The 24701-nt window shown below is 45.4% G+C and overlaps 1 protein-coding gene across 1 annotated transcript in view; it reads left to right on the top strand.

The window, feature by feature from the left end:
- The window catches only part of LOC141273374 (atrial natriuretic peptide receptor 2-like), a 229792-nt gene that overhangs the window by 70426 nt on the left and 134665 nt on the right, over window positions 1–24701 (top strand). The window contains exons 9-12 of the mRNA XM_073685563.1: window positions 13471–13600; window positions 15100–15148; window positions 19811–19912; window positions 20773–20892. Coding sequence (XP_073541664.1) covers window positions 13471–13600; window positions 15100–15148; window positions 19811–19912; window positions 20773–20892 — 401 coding nt within the window. The remainder of the gene's footprint in view (window positions 1–13470; window positions 13601–15099; window positions 15149–19810; window positions 19913–20772; window positions 20893–24701) is intronic.

Genomic DNA, 24701 nt, shown 5'->3' on the forward strand with positions numbered 1-24701 from the left:
TCCTCGCGGAGTCCTGCGCTCACCAGGGACAGGGGTCCGACAACCTCCGAGTAAGTCCAGCATTCAGTCGGGACCCTACAGCAGAGTGTTCCTGAACTACAGACCGAATCTTTTCCTGTCCGTGTGTGTGAGAATAGGCCGGGACTCCCTCTGAGCTCCTCTCAGGACAAGGGTACGGGTCGCAGATCCGCTCCGTCCGATACCCGGTGGGATCCTCAGGGCCTACCGGACTTTCCCGACCAGGACATGGAGTAGCAAGGTCGGGTGTCGGGGGCCGGTACCCCTTTTGCAGCCGGAGTCCCTCTGAATATATCAGGTTGGCGAGGACAGGTGGCGTACTCGCTCCGTCTGCATCCTGCCTGGGATCCATTTGCTGTGGAGCCACACTCTAGAGCTTCGGGCCTTCTTGCTCATGGTCCTCGACCGGGCTGAGATATTCCTTATCTCCCGCCTGCCCATCATCCCAAGGCCTAGGGACTAGGGCCGTGTCTCCATCCCCTGCAGGCCCACACAGAATCCACTTTCAGGGTAGGAGATCACGTTCTGACACCAGTCAGGGTACAGCCATAGTACAGCCGAGTGCTGTCAGGATACAGTCAAGAACCAAGATCAAAGATGGCTCTTAATTAAATATGAAATTTAAAGTGTAACTAACTTGTAGGTCCTCCACCCTCACCCACTAACTGGTTCCCCTAACTCTTGGTTCCCCAGTCTCCCTGTAACCAGGGGAGCAGCACCTAGTGCATACCAGCTCCCTCTGGTGGAGAAATGTGGTGTTGGATGCAAGGGCTTGGTCACGACTATCGTACTGGCCTTACCTCAGAGGAGGAACACTACACTCCATTACAGAAGCGCAGCATCCCTGTTGCGGTCGAACCCTCAGGGGTGCCACATATTACTAGTCTGATGACATTGATGCCACTTCAGTTTTGTTAGGCCCTCCTTTAGGGCAATGTGAACACTCCTGGTTTGGTCTCCATCTCCTGGGTTGGCTGTACTGGAAAAGGTGTGGGTCTTATTTAAACTATTTCTACTGTAGTGAAATTGATTAGACATTGCTAGTTTCTGCCACTAATTTTTTTAAACGTGGGGAATCCTGATTGGGTCTCCATCTATTGGGTTGGCTGTAGTGGAACCTTCCTGTTCTGCAGTCTAAGTTGTGTAAGGTTGCATACCAGTCCTTGCTGCACTCCTGATACAGACTCTGCCTGCTGCACTCTGATACAGACTCTGCCTTCTGCACTCCTGATACAGACTCTGCCTTCTGCACTCCTGATACAGACTCTGCCTTCTGCACTCCTGATACAGACTCTGCCTTCTGCACTCCTGATACAGACTCTGCCTGCTACACTCTGATACAGACTCTGCCGGCTGCACTCCTGATACAGACTCTGCCGGCTGCACTCCTGATACAGACTCTGCCGGCTGCACTCCTGATACAGACTCTGCCGGCTGCACTCCTGATACAGACTCTGACGGCTGCACTCCTGATACAGACTCTGCCGGCTGCACTCCTGATACAGACTCTGCCGGCTGCACTCCTGATACAGACTCTGCCGGCTGCACTCCTGATACAGACTCTGCCGGCTGCACTCCTGATACAGACTCTGCCGGCTGCACTTGACGCGCCCCCTGGGCCAGTGCTGTTTGGGGGATACCCGGAGCCGGATCAGATGGGGGTTGTAGTCTCCGAGTGGCGGCGACCCGGTCCGTGCCCAGGGTGTCAAACTCAGTGTGTGGCAGTCTTTACAGATGTTGTTAGTGTTCTTAGTGTCGACTACGCCACCCGTTGATTTGCGGTCAAAAGGCCGCCGCTGCAGCAGGGTCCGCTGAGGCTGGTGGTATGTGTGCAGCTGTGGTAGTATAACCCCCAACGGGAGGGGTATAGCCTCAGGGGGTCAGGTGTAGAGGATGGTGGTAGTGGAGGTGCAGTGTGGATGGTAAGAAGACTCAGAGTCGGGCTGTGCAGTTCAGGGTTTTTACTTACTGCTGTTCTGTTGGTCACTCTGGCCTTGAGTGACCGCCCGAGCCGTGCTGCGTCCACCAGGTCCTGGACTCGGCCAACCCCCAAGCAATTCTGGAGCGTGGTCCTGAGTTCCCTTTCTGACTTTCCTTTCTACTGGCCGTTCTCACCAGGGGTCCACTTATGTCCGGCTCCCTCGGGCCTCTTGGTGGGTGCACCTCTTCGGGGTTCCCTGACCCTATACCTGGTGTGCCTTCCTTGTGGACTTGGTGAGGGTCGTGGCAGATCCTGCCCACGACCTCCGGTCTCTGGCTAAGGTGTGCTTTGCCTCTGCCAGCTTGGGATCCGGTACCCTTGTGCCAACCCTTCACCCTTCTGGTCTGATTCTGGGTTCTTGGGGTTCCTTCTTCTTCCCCTCTGGGTCCTTCTCTTCTCCTCTCTCTCTTCTCTCTGCAGGCTCTCCTGGACCTCTCTCAGGACTGACTGACCCTCTACAAAAGACCCTGTTCTAAGATGGTGCCCACCTTATATACTCCCTCTATGTGTGAGCTCAGGTGACCAGCACCCAATGAGCTCCTAGCCTTACCCAGACTGCTCCCCCTATCTGCCCCTACACTACTGGGATGTTCCACCCCCCTCCCACTCCAGCCAGGGACAGACACTGTCGTACCTGCACATATACCTAGTGGGAGTACCATCGGTCTGTCCCCCGGAAATGGGATGTGTGTAGTGTATGCAGCTAACTGAGCTCAGTTCCACACTCCATCCTTACCCGGGAGTGGAATATCACACCTCTGGCTTGAGGTGCAATACCCCTGTAGCAGCCGAATCCTCAGGGTGCTACATTCCCCCCTGGTAAATCACAGCACGTCCTCGGGCTGTAAGAGAACAAAACATCCACAAACATACAAATTTTCATAACAACATAAACATATAAAACATTATATATATATCATCAGCAATAAACCTGTCATATAAAACTTTTCATAAATAACATTCTTGTAAACTTTCTTGTTCCTCCGGCCACGGTGCAACTTGTGACCGGGTAAAGTGCGACAGTCTCTTGTAGAAAAACACAGCTTTCCTATAAAACCAATAAGGGGCGCCTTAGAAAGCGCAACTATATACAAGGGGAGGTATGGCCGCTCTCAGTCCTCGGCCAGGTATTAGGGAGGAATGACCGCTCTCAGTCCTCGGTCAGTGGGACTAGGGACACACGGGTTAAAGTTCAATTTGCTGGTCCCAACGGGGACTATAATGGTAACAGTTCCTGTACCCCGACGGGTAACTATGTACAGTCTCTTTACCGTACTTTAATGACGGCGTACTCCTGCTCCTTCTTCACACCGCAGCTCCTCCTCCGTCAGGCGATGCACATGGAGGGCGTAGGGTCCTTTGGCACACTTGTGCCGGGTGAATGTGACCTCGTCCCCTACATACAGGTCACGACCTCTGTGTCCCTCCGGCAGATGGCTTTCTACGTCTCTGCGGGTGACAAAGACGTCGCCGGGGATGTGATGATCCCTGATGAAACCCCAACCGTGCTGCAGTTGGAATTTAATTACAGTCCCGGTGGCACGGGGACCGTGGGCTGCACGGGGGTTCCTCCTGGTCCGGCTCTTCTGCTCTGCGCTCTGGATTTGCAGCCGCTGCTCACGGACCCACCTCTCTCTCCTCTCCCGGTCGAAGTCCTCTAACTGCTGCCGGCAGCACTCCGCACGTTCAGCTGCGGCCGCCCGCGTCTCTTGGGTGAATCCCATGAGGTCTCCTCCGGTGGGGTCCCACGCAAACTGCGCTTCCTCCAACGAGAGTGGGGTGATCTTAACGGGCTTCGGCACCGGAATCAGGGGCTCATCTAGGGGTCTTTCTTTCCGGAGTCGGGGATGGTGGTACTCCGGTGGCCACACAAAGGGCTGCCCATCCGGGCACGTGTGCTGGGCAAACAAGTCTTCACCCAGGTGCGGCACGGTGGAAGTTGAGGGCGCGGTGGTGGTAGCGGCGCCCGGGTTCACCAGGCCTTGCGACCAGGCTTGGGGCACCCTGAAGGTAAAGGGCACCGTAAAGACGGCGGCGCCCGGGGTCACTTGGCCCAGCGACCAGGCCGGTGGCTCAGTGGAGGTGGAGGGCGCTGTTGGCACTGCGGCGCCCGGGGGTACTAGACCTTGCGACCAGGCCGGTGGTGTTTCCTGCTTTGCCGCGCTCAGGGTTGAGGCGCGTGACGTCACAGGAGCCGCGGCCGCGGCTTCTGCTTGAGGCCTTGTCTGGAGCGGTGACGGTGCAGCGACGGGCACGGCAGGGGGAATTTTGGGCTCTGCGACGGGGAGCTGGGGCAGACTCACGGTTTCTCGTCTCGGGGTAGTGACGTCCCCTTTACCTGCCTCCATCTGTCCAGCTCCCTTCTCGGCGCCGTCTCCGGCCTTCACTCCTCCTGCACCATCCTCAGAGGCGGTCTGTCTCCTCGTCTCGGGTGGCGTGCTTCGCTGGCGGGTTCTTGCCTGCAGGGCCATCTCTCGGCTCCACTCCGTCAGCGTCTCTCGCTGCACCTGGGCCATCCTCCGTGCGAGGCGCTCCAGCGCGGTCTGCGCACAATCCCGGTCTTGGGGGAGCTGTGCTAGGATCTCCACTAGGCCTAGTGGGGTTGTTGCTTGCAGCAGGCTCCTGACCACAGGGTCGGTGCTGCCTGACTCTCCCTCCATCTCCGGGTACGACTTCTCTGGACTCCTCTCCAGACTTCTTGTCTCCGGGTGCGCTCTCTCCAGACTCCTCCAGGCTGCACCCATCTTCGTTCTTTTGTTCTGTCTCCGCCCACATTGAGGATGGTCCCGGGGCAACTTAGTGATTGTCAGTTCCAGGGGCAGTTCTCTCACGCTGATGGACACTTCTATCATCACAGTCTCTGTTAGTGGGGGCGGTTTCTGCTTTTGGCGCCATTCCTGGACCTGGCCCACGATGGGAGGTGGCCTCTTGCCACCCTTTGGCACGCCCATAATGGCGTCTGCTCTTCCAAGGCGGGAAATCTTCTGGAAATGGCGGGAATCATCTCCCAGTGGCGGGAAACTCCGTGGATGGCGGGAAAAAGCTGCAGATGGCGGGCAACCGGCGGGAAACGATCCGTGATGGCGTCCGATGGCGGGGACCCTCTGGAATCGGCGGGAGACTTCTTTTGGAGGTAACTTTAAACTATTCTTCAGGCACGCAGTACCCGGTGGTTGCGGGCACGAAATCCTGCCGACTACGCCAAAGTTGACGCGCCCCCTGGGCCAGTGCTGTTTGGGGGATACCCGGAGCCGGATCAGATGGGGGTTGTAGTCTCCGAGTGGCGGCGACCCGGTCCGTGCCCAGGGTGTCAAACTCAGTGTGTGGCAGTCTTTACAGATGTTGTTAGTGTTCTTAGTGTCGACTACGCCACCCGTTGATTTGTGGTCAAAAGGCCGCCGCTGCAGCAGGGTCCGCTGAGGCTGGTGGTATTTGTGCAGCTGTGGTAGTATAACCCCCAACGGGAGGGGTATAGCCTCAGGGGGTCAGGTGTAGAGGATGGTGGTAGTGGAGGTGCAGTGTGGATGGTAAGAAGACTCAGAGTCGGGCTGTGCAGTTCAGGGTTTTTACTTACTGCTGTTCTGTTGGTCACTCTGGCCTTGAGTGACCGCCCGAGCCGTGCTGCGTCCACCAGGTCCTGGACTCGGCCAACCCCCAAGCAATTCTGGAGCGTGGTCCTGAGCTCCCTTTCTGACTTTCCTTTCTACTGGCCGTTCTCACCAGGGGTCCACTTATGTCCGGCTCCCTCGGGCCTCTTGGTGGGTGCACCTCTTCGGGGTTCCCTGACCCTATACCTGGTGTGCCTTCCTTGTGGACTTGGTGAGGGTCGTGGCAGATCCTGCCCACGACCTCCGGTCTCTGGCTAAGGTGTGCTTTGCCTCTGCCAGCTTGGGATCCGGTACCCTTGTGCCAACCCTTCACCCTTCTGGTCTGATTCTGGGTTCTTGGGGTTCCTTCTTCTTCCCCTCTGGGTCCTTCTCTTCTCCTCTCTCTCTTCTCTCTGCAGGCTCTCCTGGACCTCTCTCAGGACTGACTGACCCTCTACAAAAGACCCTGTTCTAAGATGGTGCCCACCTTATATACTCGCTCTATGTGTGAGCTCAGGTGACCAGCACCCAATGAGCTCCTAGCCTTACCCAGACTGCTCCCCCTATCTGCCCCTACACTACTGGGATGTTCCACCCCCCTCCCACTCCAGCCAGGGACAGACACTGTCGTACCTGCACATATACCTAGTGGGAGTACCATCGGTCTGTCCCCCGGAAATGGGATGTGTGTAGTGTATGCAGCTAACTGAGCTCAGTTCCACACTCCATCCTTACCCGGGAGTGGAATATCACACCTCTGGCTTGAGGTGCAATACCCCTGTAGCAGCCGAATCCTCAGGGTGCTACACACTCCTGATACAGACTCTGCCGGCTGCACTCCTGATACAGACTCTGCCGGCTGCACTCCTGATACAGACTCTGCCGGCTGCACTCCTGATACAGACTCTGCCAGCTGCACTCCTGATACAGACTCTGCCGGCTGCACTCCTGATACAGACTCTGCCGGCTGCACTCCTGATACAGACTCTGCCGGCTGCACTCCTGATACAGACTCTGCCGGCTGCACTCCTGATACAGACTCTGCCGGCTGCACTCCTGATACAGACTCTGCCTGCTGCACTCCTGATACAGACTCTGCCTGCTGCACTCCTGATACAGACTTTGCCTGCTGCACTCTGATACAGACTCTGCCTGCTGCACTCTGATACAGACTCTGCCTGCTGAACTCCTGATATAGACTTTGCCTTCTGCCCTCCTGATACAGACTCTGCCTGCTGCACTCCTGATACAGACTCTGCCTGCTGCACTCCTGATACAGACTCTGCCTTCTGCACTCCTGATACAGACTCTGCCTTCTGCACTCTGATACAGACTCTGCCTTCTGCACTCTGATACAGACTCTGTCTGCTGCACTCTGATACAGACTCTGTCTGCTGCACTCTGATACAGACTCTGTCTGCTGCACTCTGATACAGACTCTGTCTGCTGCACTCCTGATACAGACTCTGCCTGCTGCACTCTGATACAGACTCTGCCTGCTGCACTCCTGATACAGACTCTGCCTGCTGCACTCCTGATACAGACTCTGCCTGCTGCACTCCTGGTACAGACTCTGCCTGCTGCACTCCTGGTACAGACTCTGCCTGCTGCACTCTGATACAGACTCTGCCTGCTGCACTCCTGATACAGACTCTGCCTGCTGCACTCTGATACAGACTCTGCCGGCTGCACTCCTGATATAGACTCTGCCTGCTGCACTCTGATACAGAGTCTGCCTGCTGCACTCTGATACAGAGTCAGCCTGCTGCACCATCTAGTCTGTCCTACTGGGTCCAGCTGCTGCAAGTCTATTTGGTCTGTCCTGGAGTGGCACCTGGCATTCATCAGGAGCCAAGTCTAACCTCAGCATAAGAGGTTCTAGTGAACAGTCCGGTGCTCGCTTAGTCACCCCCTCCAGGCTCTCCAGGATCCGTGTCACAGTGGTTCCACAAACCACGTTCGTGACAGTGCGCCCTCGCAGGTAGGGTCCTCTCTCCTGTTGTTTTAGTCGGTGACCCCTTTTGACATGTAAAGTGCAACTGAATAAATGTCACTGTCACAGTAATAATAATTATAGTACTTGTATTCTGGGTCAATTGATGGCACTTCCCTGGTGTCTACACCTAATTTGATCTGTTTTGGCAGCTTTTAGTCCCGTTTCTAGGTGTTGTCTATACGTTTTTTTGGTCCCTCCATTGACTCCTATGGGATTCGGAAATGCTCGACGAACATTCGGCGAATAAATTGGGTGAATATCAATTTGTTCAGCGAACTTTTCCGAACTGAACATTGAAATGTTCGCTCATGCCTAGTTTTGAACTTATCAGTTCCATAAAGATTTATCTTGGCTTCATCACTCCAAAGTATAGAGTCTCAGTAGACTTCATATTTTTCAGCATTGGCCCTGGCAAGTTGTAGACGGGCTTTTTTTGTGCATGGGCTTTAGGAGAGACTTCCTTCATGGACCTCACCCATGCATGCCATTCCTCTGCAGGGTATGCTGTATTGTGTCATGGGAAATATTCACGCCAGTTTGACTTTCTACTTCTTTAGCTAACTGCAGTGAAATTGCATGTAGAGTTTCTTCAACCCTTCACATCAGAAGACGCTCCTGTTTAGGTTTTACCTTCTGTGGTCAGCATGGACTTCTCTGAGATGGTTGCAGTTCCATCTGTTAAATTTTTGAATCACTTTTGCTCCAGTATTCTGACTGATAGGCTATCTGCCCACGATGCAGAATTGAAGCAGAAAATTTCCGCAGCGTTTCTGCATGTCCTTGCCAGTAAAAACGCGTGCGGATTTTACACTCGTTTTTTAAGCATTTTTGCAGCGTTTTTACATGCGGATTTGACTTGCGTTTTTCAAATGCATTGAGTAGTCAAATCCGCATGCGGAAATGCGCAAATAATGGACATGCTGCGGATTTTTCCGCACAGAAAATCCGCTGCGGAAAATTCCGCAGAGTGTGCACAGAACATGCAGATATTCATTGGGGACCATGGGGCACTTATAACCAAGCGTTTTTCAAGCATTTCCGCTGTGGAAATTCTGCAGCAAAAACGCTTGAAAAACGCATCGTGGGCATGCAGCCATAAGCTTTACTGGTTGTTTTGCGCCTCTCCTCGGCTCTCTGCATTTTTAAAAACCAAAGTCTGTCTGTTTATAGCTATACAAAGGGTGGACCTTTGTAGTACCCAATGTCAGAAAGATGTTACTAGAGGAAGACTGACTTTGCCCAGCAGAATTTGCAGAGTGCACATTTGTGTCATTTCATATGGACTTAATCATATGTCTAATCTGGCCATAGACTTGATCTGACATTAGGATCAACAATTGGGCCGTAAACTATAGCTCTTCTGACAATCAAAGGCGACTGATCTTGTACTAAAATATTACAGTCTTTTTGTCAGGAGATATACTGTATTTTTATCATAAAGTCCGAGTAGATCTTATGATTTCATTAAGTGTATAAATTCCATAATCATTGGAGCACACAGGCTTGCAAGGCTCCCTCCTCACAAAAATTGGCACTTTGGCCATTACACATCCCACTGATGTTTCTGCAGGTGATGTCTCACTAGCCATGGGGGTCAGTGCCACATATCACCCTGAGTGGTATATAAATGCTTAGATGGCTACTTATATAAATGGAGAAGGTGGACCATTTTCTACCAATGTTACTTTTTATTACAGGTACTTAATTAAAGGTAAGTCAATTCACATTAATTTATGCAGGCTTCCCTTGTTTGCAATGGACTTGCATATACAGATTCTAAGCAGTGTCTAATGAGATCAAGCAAAATGGCTACCCCCTGTGGCCTTGCTTTAGTAAACTTGCTTATTGTAGCAATGTGGAAGTAGAAAATTGCAACATTGCATAAAATGAATAATGATGACTGAAAACAGCAAACATTTGAAATAATTGATTTGAGAAGTCATGTTACCCCTATAATATAAAGAAATTGCAGAAATATATAATTGTATGATGGTCACCTCTCCCTGGTAGGTGTGAATATAAGAAAGTTTAGAAGGTAAAGAAAGTCATTTATCAAAATATATCTGTCTGGGCACTTTGCGTTGACACATCACACCACTGTCTCTACAGAGAGTTTACAATTGCTTACTTAGGGGTCCATTAATGACCTATGCTTCAAAGGGAGCCATTCAGTAATGCTTTGCATAGCAAAAGGTATAGGAATCTTATTTGTAATAAATTGGTAACTTCTTGTGCTTACATGCAATTCTGGCTACATTCATATGTGACTCCATTTTATAAATTTTTTTTGCACTTATTTATATTGTTATTTTTTAATAGTTCTCTATGTGTGCAACAGTAGATTCTTATTGGATCTCTTTATGTCTTTATGTGGTATGTCTTGACTATAGGTTTTCTTTTGCTACTGACATTGCACATGGCATGGCTTATCTACATCAGCATAAAATATATCATTCACGGCTTAAATCCTCAAATTGTGTGATTGATGACCGATGGGCTTGCAAAATTACAGGTAAAATGTCTGTATGTGTATACTATACAGTAGTGTTCAAAATAACATCAGTCCAATATGACTAACCAGATTAATCACTGTTTTGGTATGTCAAACAATTTACCAGTTGGTACAGTAGATTCTAAGAAAACCAACAGAGTCCGCATTCATGATCTGCAGGTTTCTGAGTCTATGTATTTGAATAATTAATTGAAAGGGGGTTTGTTCAAAATAATAGCAGTGTGGAGCACAATTAGTGAGGTCAATCATTCTGTGAAGAAACAGGTGTGAATCAGGTGGCCCTTATTTAAGGGTGAAGCCAGTACATGTTGTACATGCATTGCTCCTTGAAAGCCTGAGAAATATGGGTCGTTCAAGACATTATTCAGATTAACAGCGTACTTTGATTAAAAAGTTGATTGGAGAGGGTAAAACTTATAAAGAAGTGCAGACAATGATAGGCTGTTCAGCTAAAACAATCTCCAATGCTTTAAAATGGAAAGCAAAACCAGAGAGACGTGGAAGAAAACGGAAGACTACCGTTCGAATGGATCGAATAATAGCCAGAATGGCAAAGGCTCAGCCAATGGTCAGCTCCAGAATGATCAGACAGTCTCAAATTACTTGTGAGTACTGTGACAGTTAGAAGATGCCTGTGTGAAGCTAATCTCTTAGCAAGAAGTCCCCGCAAAGACCCACTGTTAAAAAAAAGACGTGTACTGAAGCGGATACAATTTGCCAAAGAACACATCAACTGGCCTAAAGAGAAATGGAGAAACATTTTGAGGACTGATGAAAATGAAATTGTACATTTTGGGTCAGTGGGCCACAGACAGTTCGTCAAACAAACCCCCAAACTCTGCATTCAAGCCACAGTACACTTCGAAGACAGCGATGGTGGTGCAAGTGACTCGCCGCCTGGGCTGTGGGGCACCCGGAAACGGGCTTCTATGCGATGCTGGGGGTAGTAGTGGCAACCCGATCCCGTGGCTCAGGGTGGTCAGACCAAATGCTGTGGCAGTCTATTTATAGATTTGGGAATGTCCAACTACGCCCCCCATGGATTGCGGTCAGAGATAACCGCCGCTGCGGGGCAGACCACTGAGGCTGGTGTTGGTGTGCAGCACAGGGGTAGGACAACTCCCCACGGGAAGAGTGTAGCCTCAGGGCAGTGTAGGTGAATGCTGGGGGTGATAGTGCTGGCCGCAATAGTAAGAGTTCAGAGTCCGCTTCAAACAGTTCAGGGTCTTTATTGCAGATGTTATTACTGACCCAACAGGAGTACCGGTTAGGAATGGGCCTGGGTATCTGAGAGCATTCAGGCGAGCCCCACTGGTCAGGGAGAGTGTGTAGGCCTACCGTTCTCTCTCTATGCTCTTGCTAACTATCCCCCTTTTTCGTGGTGTAATAGCCCACGTCCCTGAGCTGGCCGTGTACTTTGCCTGTATGGCTTGCGACTCGGGCCTTGGGTACCTTTTGCTTCTCCTTGCTGTACTGGTCCCTCTGTGTGGCAGAGCCTCCAGGCTTCTTAGGCCAAGGGACCTGAAATCCCTCGCGGGTTGGTTCTCTGCTGCTGGGCTTGCAACCCTGACAGCCTCAGGCCCCAATGTCCGGTTGTGTACTTCTCTCAGCCAGGACCGGCTCTCGTCACCTCTGTCCCTGGCTTGCAGTCTCTCCTCTGCCTCACGGACTCCTCAGCTGCTGCTGACCTGTCCCTCTTCTCTGAGAACCCTTCTGGACACTTCAGAAGTGGGTTCTGGTCTCTCTAACCCTGCCCCAGTTCCAGCTTTTATAGGGGCAGCCTGCTCCCCCTACTGGCCTGGGACAGGAGGTGCTGCATGCTAATGGTCCCTGACCAGGGAACCTCCCTCCTGCTCTCAGACACAGCCTTTAATATTTGTGGCATCCAGGCCTGGGGTGACACACAAGCATAATGATATGGGCATGTTTCTCTTAGTATGGTTCCGGACCTATTTACCGTATACAAGGGATCATGGACCAGTTTGCGTATATTAAAATACATGAAGAGGTCATGTTGCTTTACACTGAAGAGGATATTCCCTTGAAATGGGTGTTTCAACAAGACAACGACCCTAAACACACCAGTAAATGAACAAAATCTTGGTTCCAGTGCAATAAAATTGACGTTATGGAGTGGCCAGCCCCATCCCCACGCCTTAATCCAATAGAACACTTGTGGGGTGACATCAAAAATGCCGTTTCTGAGGCAAAGACAACAAATGCCAAGAAATTGTTGGATGTAGTCAAAGCATCCTGGGCTGGAATAACAATTGACAGGTGCCAAAAATTAGTTGACTCTATGCAACATAGATGTGAGGCAGTTCTAAAAAACTGTGGCTATACAACTAAATATTAGGTTAGTGATTCACAGGAATGCTAAATCCTCAAAAAAGAGTACATATTGTGAGTTTGTAGAGATAAATGCAGACACTGCTATTTTTTAGAACAGTCCAGTGTTAATTTTTTGTTGTTTTCTGTAAAGTAGTAAAAAATTACATTTCTCCTCATGTTTTGAATTGGAAAACAGTGTGCAATGTTCCCAATGCATGGAAATAAAAACTAGTATAAAGATTTTCTGCTTAAATCATATTTTTGAATGCACTGCTATTATTTTAAACACTACTGTATGTTCATAAAAGTTACTTATATACGCTATATAATAATTTAATTGTTTTTCTTTGGCAAGTATTTCTTTTATATTTAAAGTTTGTTAAAGAGGTTTTCCACTACAAATTTCACCCTCTTTCATATGTCCTAACTCTTTCTAACAATCAATTTTCTAATATCCTTCTACTACCTGCCCTGCTCCTGTAATTTCATCCCTGTGTGGGCCATCTAGTGTTCTGTTTGGATTTTGGCTCTGCTACTTCCAATCCGGAAACCAGAATCAGACAAACTGAGAAGCGCACGTCAGTGGTGGGACTACCTCTGTAAGTGACAGCAGTCTGAGCGTGCATGCTCAGAGGAGACTTCACTCTGCACAGATCCTGATGATGCTTTGGAGTGCTGTTCCTTCAACTGACAAGTGATGCAATGTTTTTATGATTGACAGCTGTCACACACTAAAAGACGCATTTTTTTGAAAAATCTAGTTTTTGCATCGCCATATTTTGAGAGCTATAATTTTGAGAGACATAATCATCAACATTAATAGAAATAAACATTTGAAATAGATCACTCTGTTTGTAATGACTCTATATAATATATGAGTTTCACTTTTTGTATTGAAGAACTGAAATAAATTAACTTATTGATGATATTCTAATTTAATGAGATGCACTATTTTTTGTACATTCCCTAGACATTTGTATTATAATGTTTCTTAAAGAACACACCCATTTTACCCAATCATCTATATACATTTGTTTCCTTTCAGACTATGGTTTGGACTTTTTCCGCAAACCAGTTTCAGTGGATGATTGTAATACCTATCGAGATCATCCTGCTCAGAAGAACATACCACTGGAGACTCAGTCTGTCTCTTCTGCAGCTGCCGATATGTGCAGGTATAGCATCTTGTTAATTGTGAGAGGTTGATGCAAATTATACCTCCAAAATTTAGCTGTACTTCTGCCAACTAATATGTCATTAACCTTTCGTGTCTTTTGGTTGTGCTAGAGCTGGCAGATCTTCCAAGTTTTCTCATGCATATGGTACAAATATGTTCCTCACAAGTGTGGTCTGTGTATATTGTTAGTAAGGGGTTATTATATACAGTAGATACTGAGTTCATGTGTTAATATATATCAATGTAATCATAATCAATAATCAATTTAATATAATATTGTAATTGTGGCTATTAGCATATTTATTGTGTCTATGTTTTCAGAAAAATGTAGAAAAATTGCCAATCTACCCTACAACAAAACTTACCCTAAGGCCTAAAAGGCCTGACGAATGAACGAATCAAAATAAATTAAGTTAATCATTGTGATTCCTAAATGTTTATAAGGGTTGTCTGGGATTCATTTGATGTAGCTGTAGGTTTGCAGATGTAAAAAAAATAACAAACACATCTATATTCAATCTCCCCAAGTCCTGCACTGTCTCTCCGCTGCAGTCTGGTGTTTGTTGACAGGCTGCATTGGTGACACACTACATGGGAATCAACGCTGAGCCAAGTGATTGGCTGCAGAGGTCACACGCACTGTAGTCCTGACGTCACCAATCTAGCCTGTCAACAAAGTCCAGGGCAGTGGCTATTACGCTATTTGTAGGGAGAACCCAGCGAATAACGACGGGAAAAGGGGAGGGAGCCCTACAACTCGGGAAAGGGAGAGTGGAGACCCCTAAATAGATCTAATGACAAACCCTGACTTCCCTATAGATCTTAAATAAGTTCTGCACCTATCGCCGAGCAGAAAACTTATCCCTGGCTGACCCTAAGGCTAGGCCCTAGGTAGGGGAGCGGGAGGGGTGAGCACTGAGTCAGTCCCACTACCAACCAAAGTACACACAGGGAAAACAAACAGGGGAATACGCTTAGCTACAAGATGACACCAGAGAAAGCATGGCAACAGTCCAAGAAGGAACTCCAAGGTAATTCTAGTCGACTTACTAGAATCCCAGATCATACCACGGCTCCTGGGCAGGGGAGGAAGCAAAAGAGAATACTGAGATTACAGCAGGGGATCACAGAGGATTCATTTTGGGAGGTAAAATATTGTTTAAAAACAGGCAGGGAAATGTTTTACCTCACAAAATGAATCCTCTGCGATCTCCTGCTGTAATGTCAGTATTGTCTTTTCCTTCCTCCCCTGCCCAGGAGTTGTGGTATGATCCATACACGGTCAGACACAGACAATTTTTAAAATGAATTTTTGTTCATGGGAAAACCCCTTTAAGTGTAGTTGTGTTTGTCTTTTTTCTACGTTTGCAAAAGTACAGTATAGGAAAATAAATATTAATCCTGGACCACCCCTTTTAGCTCAGACATTTCAAAATTGGAATAATAAATGTGTATTCTTATAGTAATAATGAAAAGATTTTCCTATTTACTTTTCAGCTATGCAGTTATTTTGCTGGAAATAGCAATCAGAAATGATCCTGCTTCGGTAAGAAATATGCCTTATTGTATAAGACTCATACAAATATATGGTGAAGGACACTAAGTTTAAATGGGTCATTTTCTATAAACATCGTAGAAATATCTACCGGGAAAACATTTTCAGATATGTAGACCAAGCGTCCAATTCATCATAGCTTTTATGCTAGTATTCTGGAGTAAAAAGGTTTGAAAAGTCACAAAAATTGCACTAAAATTTTGCAACTTTTGGTGCTAGAGTGTGGCAACCTTCGCTTGTCAAATTCATGAGGAGCAGTGACGTTCCTTACACCACAAATCTTACTCCAGTCATCGATTGGAGTAGGATTTGTGGCGAGGTGCATACAGAGGCATATACTACTTTTCAGAAGTGCCAGATTAATTAACAGGCATTCTCCTCTTAATGAATCAGGAGAGCCTGACTCCATCATGTCCCCTCATCAACACTGGCGAGAAAAGCGCCGGTCTGGATGAAACGGGGCCCAAATGTGCATCAAAGAAATCATGAACTGCAACTGATCTTTTTGTGGTAGTATTACATTTTCTTATTCAGGCATTTGTAATGTGATATTCACCTTTAGAACAAATTTTCAGTTAAAGTGAGTTTTCTGCCGGTTGCTTCTTGGAATGTGTATATGGTTACCTGCACTTTGCAGACATTCATATTACTTCACTTCTGTCCTCTCTTTGCGAAATGGACGTTGAAGCTTCCACAATGCGCTGCACAATTTGACTTCTCCTTTAAAGTTCATCTCTCCTTTAAATGACCTAGCAATATTGCTTTCCCACGTCATTTGGAAGCTAAAAAAGAAGAGCTCTAAAGAAAATAAAAGAATAGAATATTTTCTTTATAATTTCCCCTTCTTTATGATTTATTTCTGACATGGGCTGCAAAAACAGTGTCATACAACTGCATCAAAATATCACATGTGAAAGCAACCAAAGACCCCCAGCTATAATTTGCTAATTGAAAAGTTAAGTTAAATTCAGATGCAAAGGGTTAGTCTGGCCAGTAAACTCATTCTGCACATTATCCTAGAATGTGTAGTGTTGTAGCAATCGTCAAATGAATCCGTTCTACTGGGTAAAGAAGGTTATCAAACGTGGGAAATGTTTCTCTGCAGATCTAATCGATATTGTTGTGGTGTAGAATATAAATAGACTGCAGACAATTTCCTATGCGGTTCTTATAGTAATTGTTCCCATAGTAGAAATGTAGTGTTGGGTAAATCATTTCTATGGTATTGCATACTTATAATTAGGAATTAAATGGCTATTTCCATCATGAGTGCTTATGCACACAGGAGAGTTTGGACCTGCTCTTATCTAAAGACCAAGCTATGGATATGTCTAAAATGTCTATGATGAAAATGCCTTTTACCTTGTAAAAATTCTAAGGTGATTGGTAGCATCCTTTTAGACATCATTGCTTAAATGGAATCTGTCAGTAGGCCCAACCCTCCTAAGCCGTCTATATGGGCATGTAGGTCATAGGAAGCTAAATAAAATGATACCTGGATATGTATGATGTGAAGTCTTAGTACAAAGAAATCCACATCTTCTTAATATTTAAATGAGCTGTTAAGATCTATGGGCCGGACACTGATCTCCCCAAGAATCTGCCTCCAGAGTTTGTTTTAAATGAAAGGGGAGGTTACCAGTGTGAGACTTGTAGATCAGGAGAGAAGACTGTAAGTCATTACATGACTCACACTGGTAACACCTCCTTTAATTTAAAATAAGCTTAGGAGGCAGATTCTCAGAAGATCTTCATCTGGCCCATAGATCTAAACAGCTCATTTACATATTAAGAAAAATGTTGATTTCTCTGGAATAATACATCAGTTTGCAAATATCATGGTATCATTTTATTCAGCCTCCTATGACCTGCCTGCCTATATAGACGGATTAGGGGGGTTGTTCCTACTAACTGTTTCCTTTTGAAGAGATTCATGGTTCCAAACCATAGGCAGCATAAAACAAGGACAGACTCCATCATCACAGACATATATGTTTTACTCAAATAGGAAGTGGCTTGTCAATCCAGCTGAGCTGGGGTGGAAAGAAGTCGGTGGAACCAATGCGTTTCTTAAACTATGTTTTCTCTGGAACGCCACAACATTTCAGAGTAAAGCAATGTTGTCTGCATTGACAACGCCTGCTCCTGTTTATTGCTGCTTGTGGATCGGGCACCTGACAGGTTCTGTTTAAGAATCACAATAGATTGGCAAAATAACGTTTTTTTCTTAAAAGGGAATCAACATGATCATATAAAAATCAGAGATTGCTGACTGTCTCGAAACTCTGTGTAGATAAATACAGAGACATATTAAATGAATCTTATAGGGAGTGAGAAAAGAATTGCTGACCTTGTTCTAGACTTTGGTCTAGACTTACAAAGAAATAAGAATTAGCCTCCTGATACTAATATTCCAGATTACGTGTCATACAATAGATAACAAAGTCTGGATGCTGGCTACACCATAAAATGAGGAGAGACAACTTCCGCAGAATCGCATGAAGCTAAAATAGTGTTATAGCTATGGTTACAATGGAGTAATTGAAATGACTAAATGTAGAGGACTTAATGGTTTTTTGAAAGTCCGGCTTTTTTGGAGGGGGAGGGGAGTTTACAATAAACAACACTTGTTTTCTTCATATCTTATGTCTGGTATTGCAGAGCTAAAGTAGAAGACGCAACCAATGGACACGAGTGGCGCTGTCCCTGGAACAAAAAGAGACTCTTATTTCTTTATAATATTTGGGAAGAGCAATAGAAAAGCATAGTTGTAATCTGTAATTCACCTACAAGTGTGTATATACAGTACAGACCAAACGTTTGGACACTCCTTCTCAGATTTTTCTGTATTTTCATGACTATGAAAATTGTACATTCACACTGAAGGCATCAAAACTATGAATTAACACATGTGGAATTATATACTTAACAAAAAAGTGTGTAACTACTGAAAATATGTCTTATATTCTAGGTTCTTCAAAGTAGCCACCTTTTGCTTTGATGACTGCTTTGCACACTCTTGGCATTCTCTTGATGAGCTTCAAGAGGTAGTCACCGGAAATAGTTTTCACTTCACAGGTGTGCCCTGACAGGTTTAATAAGTGGGATTTCTTGCCTTATAAATGGGGTTGGGACCATCAGTTGTGTTGTGCAGAAGTCTGTTGGATACACAGCTGATAGTCCTACTGAATAGACTGTTAGAATTTGTATTATGGCAAGAAAAAAGCAGCTAAGTAAAGAAAAACGAGTGGCCATCATTACTTTAAGAAATGAAGGTCAGTCAGTGCGAAAAATTGGGAAAACTTTGAAAGTGTCCCCAAGTGCAGTTGCAAAAACCATCAAGCGCTACACAGAAACTGGCTCAAATGAGGACCGCCCCAGGAATGGAAGACCAAGAGTCACCTCTGCTTCTGAGGATAAGTTTATCCGAGTCACCAGCCTCAGAAATTGCAGGTTAACAGCAGCTCAGATTAGAGACCAGGTCAATGCCACACAGAGTTCTAGCAGCAGACACATCTCTTCAACAACTGTTAAGAGGAGACTTTGTGCAGCAGGCCTTCATGGTAATATAGCTGCTAGGAAACCACTGCTAAGGACAGGCAACAAGCAGAAGAGACTTGTTTGGGCTAAAGAACACAAGGAATGGACATTAGACCAGTGGAAATCTGTGCTTTGGTCTGATGAGTCCAAATTTGAGATCTTTGGTTCCAACCACCGTGTCTTTGTGCGACGCAGAAAAGGTGAAAGGATGGACTCTACATGCCTGGTTCCCACCGTGAAGCATGGAGGAGGAGGTGTGATGGTGTGGGAGTGCTTTGCTGGTGACACTGTTGGGGATTTATTCAAAATTGAAGGCATACTGAACCAGCATGGCTACCACAGCATCTTGCAGCGGAATGCTATTCCATCCGGTTTGCATTTAGTTGGACCATCATTTATTTTTCAACAGGACAATGACCCCAAACACACCTCCAGGCTGTGATAGGGCTATTTGACCAAAAAGGAGCGTGATGGGGTGCTATGCCAGATGACCTGGCCTCCACAGTAACCAGACCTGAACCCAATCGAGATGGTTTGGGGTGAGCTGGACCGCAGAGTGAAGGCAAAAGGGCCAACAAGTGCTAAGCATCTCTGGCAACTCCTTCAAGATTATTGGAAGACCATTTCCGGTGACTACCTCTTGAAGCTCATCAAGAGAATGCCAAGAGTGTGCAAAGCAGTCATCAAAGCAAAAGGTGACTACTTTGAAGAACCTAGAATATAAGACATATTTTCAGTTGTTTCACACTTTTTTGTTAAGTATATAATTCCACATGTGTTAATTCATAGTTTTGATGCCTTCAGTGTGAATGTACAATTTTCATAGTCAAGAAAATACAGAAAAATCTTTAAATGAGAAGGTGTGTCCAAACTTTTGGTCTGTACTGTGTATATATATATATATATATATATATATATATATATATAATGTATGAATTATGTGAATAGATCATCATGGTAATACTTGGAGTGTGACTCTTTCTTTATATTGAATTTGGTTTTGATTTTTCCCATATACAGGAATAGGGCACTTGTTGATCAGCAGTTTTGTTATGCTATGGTTCATATATCTTATCCTGACTTGTCTATTCCTTATGTTACTTTCTTATATAGAAAGATGATACCAGTTCCGCAGAATATTGCTGCCTTCCTCTACCAGAGTTAATTAAAGGCAAAGCTGATAATGCCTGTCCATGTCCTTCCGAATATGTGGATGTAAGTCACTGAATTTATAGCAAACTAAGTAAATGCTCAACCGCTAAAACAAAGTTCACCCTAAATGAATAGCAACCACTAGTTTATCTGTTTTGTAGTTTAGGGGAAAAATGTAATATAATAAAACATCCCAAGACAATGTCTTGTGTTTTAAAGGGGTTGTCCCATGTTCTCAATCAGGAGCTCCGCTCCTCTGCCTCCCATCTTTTGGGAAAGGTTAGTTAAGTGCTTTGTCACACCCAGAGCACTTAAATCATTTGCTTTTGAAATTAAATGCTAATTACTCAGGAATGCCTCAACAGATAGAGTATATAAAGTAGTTCATTTATTTACAATTCAAAGACCTGCATATCCATATATACTGTTTCTGGTGGCTGATATTAACAACTGATTCCCTTTGATTTATACATTTAATTTATTTAACATGGCCAAATACAATACTACAAAGTCGATACATAGTATAGTAAAAACTAACATTTATCTTATCCAGTTATTTATATATAACGGAATATAAAATTTAAGACCTAAACATGAAAATATAATTATTGTAAAACACAATAGAACAGGGCAGAAAGTAACCGAATCAAATTAAGTACTGATGCAGTAGTTCGGGATTGCAAAAAAAAGAAAGATATAAGAAAACAGAAGGGCACAGTTGGGAAGCACTTGTGCTGTCTAATACTAAGATCACTTTATGTGCGTGTATTAAGTTAATCCAAGGTGACCTCTCTCAGTGCTATGAGAGCAGACAGTTCCCTCTACACATGGATGTTGTAATGTATCTGTATTGTGGATTTGCTATTGATACAATTCTAGCACGGACAAGACCCTGGATTTCTTCTATCTAATTTCTACTGTAGCTAATCAGACGGTGCCGAAGTCAAAGCCCTACACAGAGGCCAACATTTGAGCAAGTAAAGAAACTGCTGTACAAGATGAATCCAAATAAAGTAAGCCCAGTGGACATGATGATGACTTTGGTGAGTTTACACTTTATTAAAGCTAACGTCATGAGACTTTTACTATAATATGAAACACTTGTGTCAGAGTGATGTGATAACATTACCAACAAATCTAGGTACAAATTCGGGTAATATCTCAAATCACGTTGTGTATGTTCTAGGAGTTACCATCACATCCAAGGACGACTTGTAAGGAAAACTAGATGGAGTTCTCCTTTAAAAAGTGCAAATTATTCTTTGGTAAATCTGTTTTTGAGATTATACTCCATACCGGTGGTAGTCAACACCTTTAGGGGGCTGTGACCCCATACTGGAATCAAACTAAGGTAAGAATAAGGGTTAGGTTATTCACAAATTAACATATGGCTGCCAAAAATGGAATTAAATCTAACCAGATGATAACAAGTTTCCCACCTCCTGTTGACAAATCAGTTCTTGATTTTACAATGACACAAGCAAGTTCTAATTATGAGAAAGCCACGCTGGGCCGAGTCACAGCCAAACTGTCAGGTTTACGACCACTCCGTCTATATTTTCCACCCTGTGCAGTTTCCAAAATGGTAAATGGGGTTTTCCCAGGAATTACTCTTTTATAGCAATAGATTCCTGAGTGCGCTCACTTGCTGGCTTCCATATATCTCATAGACATTGATGGTGCTTGACTGTGCATGCATAAAACAGGTGGGTCATGATGTAGCAACTGCATAATTTGCCTCTTACTTGGGTTCACCTCTGGGGATTGAATCTTAAGGAGACAACACAGTGATAGCTGAAAGTGGTAAGGCCCAGGCCCATCAGCGTAGTGTGGCTTAGAAAATAGAGCAGATAGATGAAATGAACAGGATCCATGGCTGCAAATTGTTGCATTCTCAATCCTATTTCTGTCATTTTTCGTGTGAAAATACAAGGCCTCGAATAAATGTGATCCGCAGTTTTTAGGATTAGGCCATTTTCCTGAAAGCTGTATTAGATGTACTGCTCTAATTGTGAACTGTGAAAGAACTAATTATGTGTGAGTGCTCCTGCTCCATCATTATCTTGGAAACATGCACCCTATATGGCCTATTGATGTCGACTTTTAAACGATTATTTTAGGAAATCGAAGAATGTGTGTCTAAAGTAAATTAATCACTTCTTTATGCGTTATTCCTCTTATGAGATTTTAGGACATTTTCACAGCCATCCCCAGACAACATCATCACAATCAGATCTCATACAGCGTCAGAGAAAAATCATGTGAACTAATGCAATAATCACAGGAGAAATGTTCTTATCCTAAAACAAGGGTGGGGAACCTCAGGCCCGAGGGCCGAAGCGGCCCCCGATGACCTTTTATCCGGCCCCCGGGCAGATTTCCTGGGACCGCAATGCTTGAGCCGGCACCTGTATTTTGACGGCCGCCTGCCCTTTAGTTTCTTCTTGCTTTGTGAGCACACACACGCAGTGTTCACTGAAAGATTATGTCATGGCACCAGTGCCAGCGTCAAGACATACTTTGAGGGTGGAGTTTGATCGCGATTTGCGCTGCCCCCAAAGGATGGTATAAATATCCTAATTGCCATTGGCAGAAATAAGGGTCTCCACCCCTGTCCTAAAGCATAATTGGGGTGGATTTACTAAAACTACTAACAACAGTGTGCTGGCAAAAGATGCACTAAAGTTACAAAACAGTACTTTGTTTTTAAGACATTTGGCTCATCTATGTCTGCCAAAGCGCCAGAAAATGAAACAAACGCTGTGAGTTCTCCTTAGATTTGCATTCTTTTTTATACCAAGTTCTGCTACAAATTATAATAAACTTGTTAAAGCTCCACAGTAAAACTCAACTCTAACCCTCCTGAGGCAGTTTTGAAAAGTGGCGATAGGCACACTTATTAGCAAAAATTCAGAATCTGCATGAGAAAATAATCGCAGATCTGAGCTGCCCCATAGCATAACACTGGTCCAAGTGCTATGCGATGTTTTATTGCATAGCACTCAGATGTGTTATACGCTCGTGTGAGCGAGTCCTTAGGGTTCGTTCACATCAGCGTATTATAAATCGCTCCGATGTTCATTATAAAAAGTTGGACGAGTGTCATGCGAGTGCTATGTGAGTGTGCAATTTTTTTTCATCTAGCATCTGTATGACATCCGTATGCACTGCGTTCTTAACATAACCTTTTACATGCTATAATGCTCTATGTAACTTAAAACTAGTTTACAAAACTAAACAAAGAAAGGACGGAGAGCACCACCAAATAAGACAGATCCATCCATAGCATGTCAAATAGAAACATATACCAACATAGGAAAGAAACTTGCTTTAAATACTGGGATAATATAATAATAATAATAATAATAATAATATAATAATAATAATATATGGGATCACCATAAAAATAAAACAATACTTTATTGGTACAGCAGATAGCCAGAAAAAAATAAAAATATTTAAAAAGTCATAAAATTACATACAAAATACTCACAATAACCTCCAATAGAGTTTACAGCAAAAATCCAATGACACACAGAATAAGTATGTAATATAGTATAATATCCAAACCTCTATACAGGACATATCAATATATATAGTCAGCACCCATACAGAATAGATCAATTTCTTATAATGCTATACAATAGGCGTCATGAAATGGCAACAGGAAGACCCCGCAGAATTTCGCTGTTGCCACCACTTGTGATGGATCCACACCCCGCCACCCACCTGACCTCATAGTTACGTCAGACGAAGCACGTGGTACGGATCTACCCTTTGCACCAACGTGACGTTCCACACCCACTGAGGGACACGTAAGGTCACATTGGTACAGTTATGCACAGACACCCCCTGTCCACATGGGTACAGGGAGGCACCAGGAAGTGAGAAGAGGAGGCCCACTCAGTCACTGACGTGGCATTACACTTGCCCACAACCATGACAGGCTGAGAGGCTCCTTTCACTAGCTCCAGTAAAGCAGAGCCTGGTCGGCCTGGGAGAGCTGCCACCAGTTTCTATTTGAAATAACAGACTTATATTTAACTAGCAACCAGCCTGGTAGCGTGTTCGTTGGACCGAACTATGGACACAAGGGTTCGTGGATCGAGATAAAAGAACAGCCTAAGGTTAAATTATATATTTAATCGCCTGAGGGGCACACTAAACAATACGCTATATACTTAAGGGTTATACATACACAGTGGTCAGAGTTACAAACACAAAAGTATGGATGCAAAAGGTATAAAGCAGTTATTACAAGTCAATTACCCATCAGATGAACGATCCGGCTTTCGAGGGAATGGCTGCCACATGGGAGGTTTGTGGGCCTTCTCTTTGTTGTTGCAGGACTTTTACCACACGACTTGACGTCACAACCCTCCCAGGAAAAAGACAATGGACCTGGGGCGGCAGGATCTTTTAACCTCTCTGGGTCACTCCCCTTACGGCTCCCGGGCTGGACCTAGATCTCCACCCCTGGCCTCTCTTAGCTAACAAACTCCCAAAACTAAAATGGGCCATATGTCCTTACTGGACAGTCCTAGGGAGCCGGTTCTGGTGTCATCGGATCCAGCTGGGCCCCTGCTACGAGTGGAGACCAAACTCAGTGGCCCTAGGGGCTTCTGAAAGGCTGTGCCACATATCTCCATATCCTTGCTTGCTGGGCGGTGAAGAAAGGAATGGTGAGATTCTCCATGCTTTTAGGTTTCCGAAAATCCCATTAGTTTATCACTGAGATGTATCGTCTTCCCATAACTCGCTGTTGAATTATAGCAGTTCACACACAGGAGCACATGGTGTGGGGGAAGGGACAAATCCTGTGCAGCTGTAGCTGCTGTGGGTTTTGTTACCC

This window comes from Phyllobates terribilis, unplaced genomic scaffold (assembly GCF_046119375.1).
Source record: "Phyllobates terribilis strain yellow unplaced genomic scaffold, ASM4611937v1 Scaffold_1__5_contigs__length_1240528914, whole genome shotgun sequence".
NCBI lineage: Eukaryota > Metazoa > Chordata > Amphibia > Anura > Dendrobatidae > Phyllobates > Phyllobates terribilis.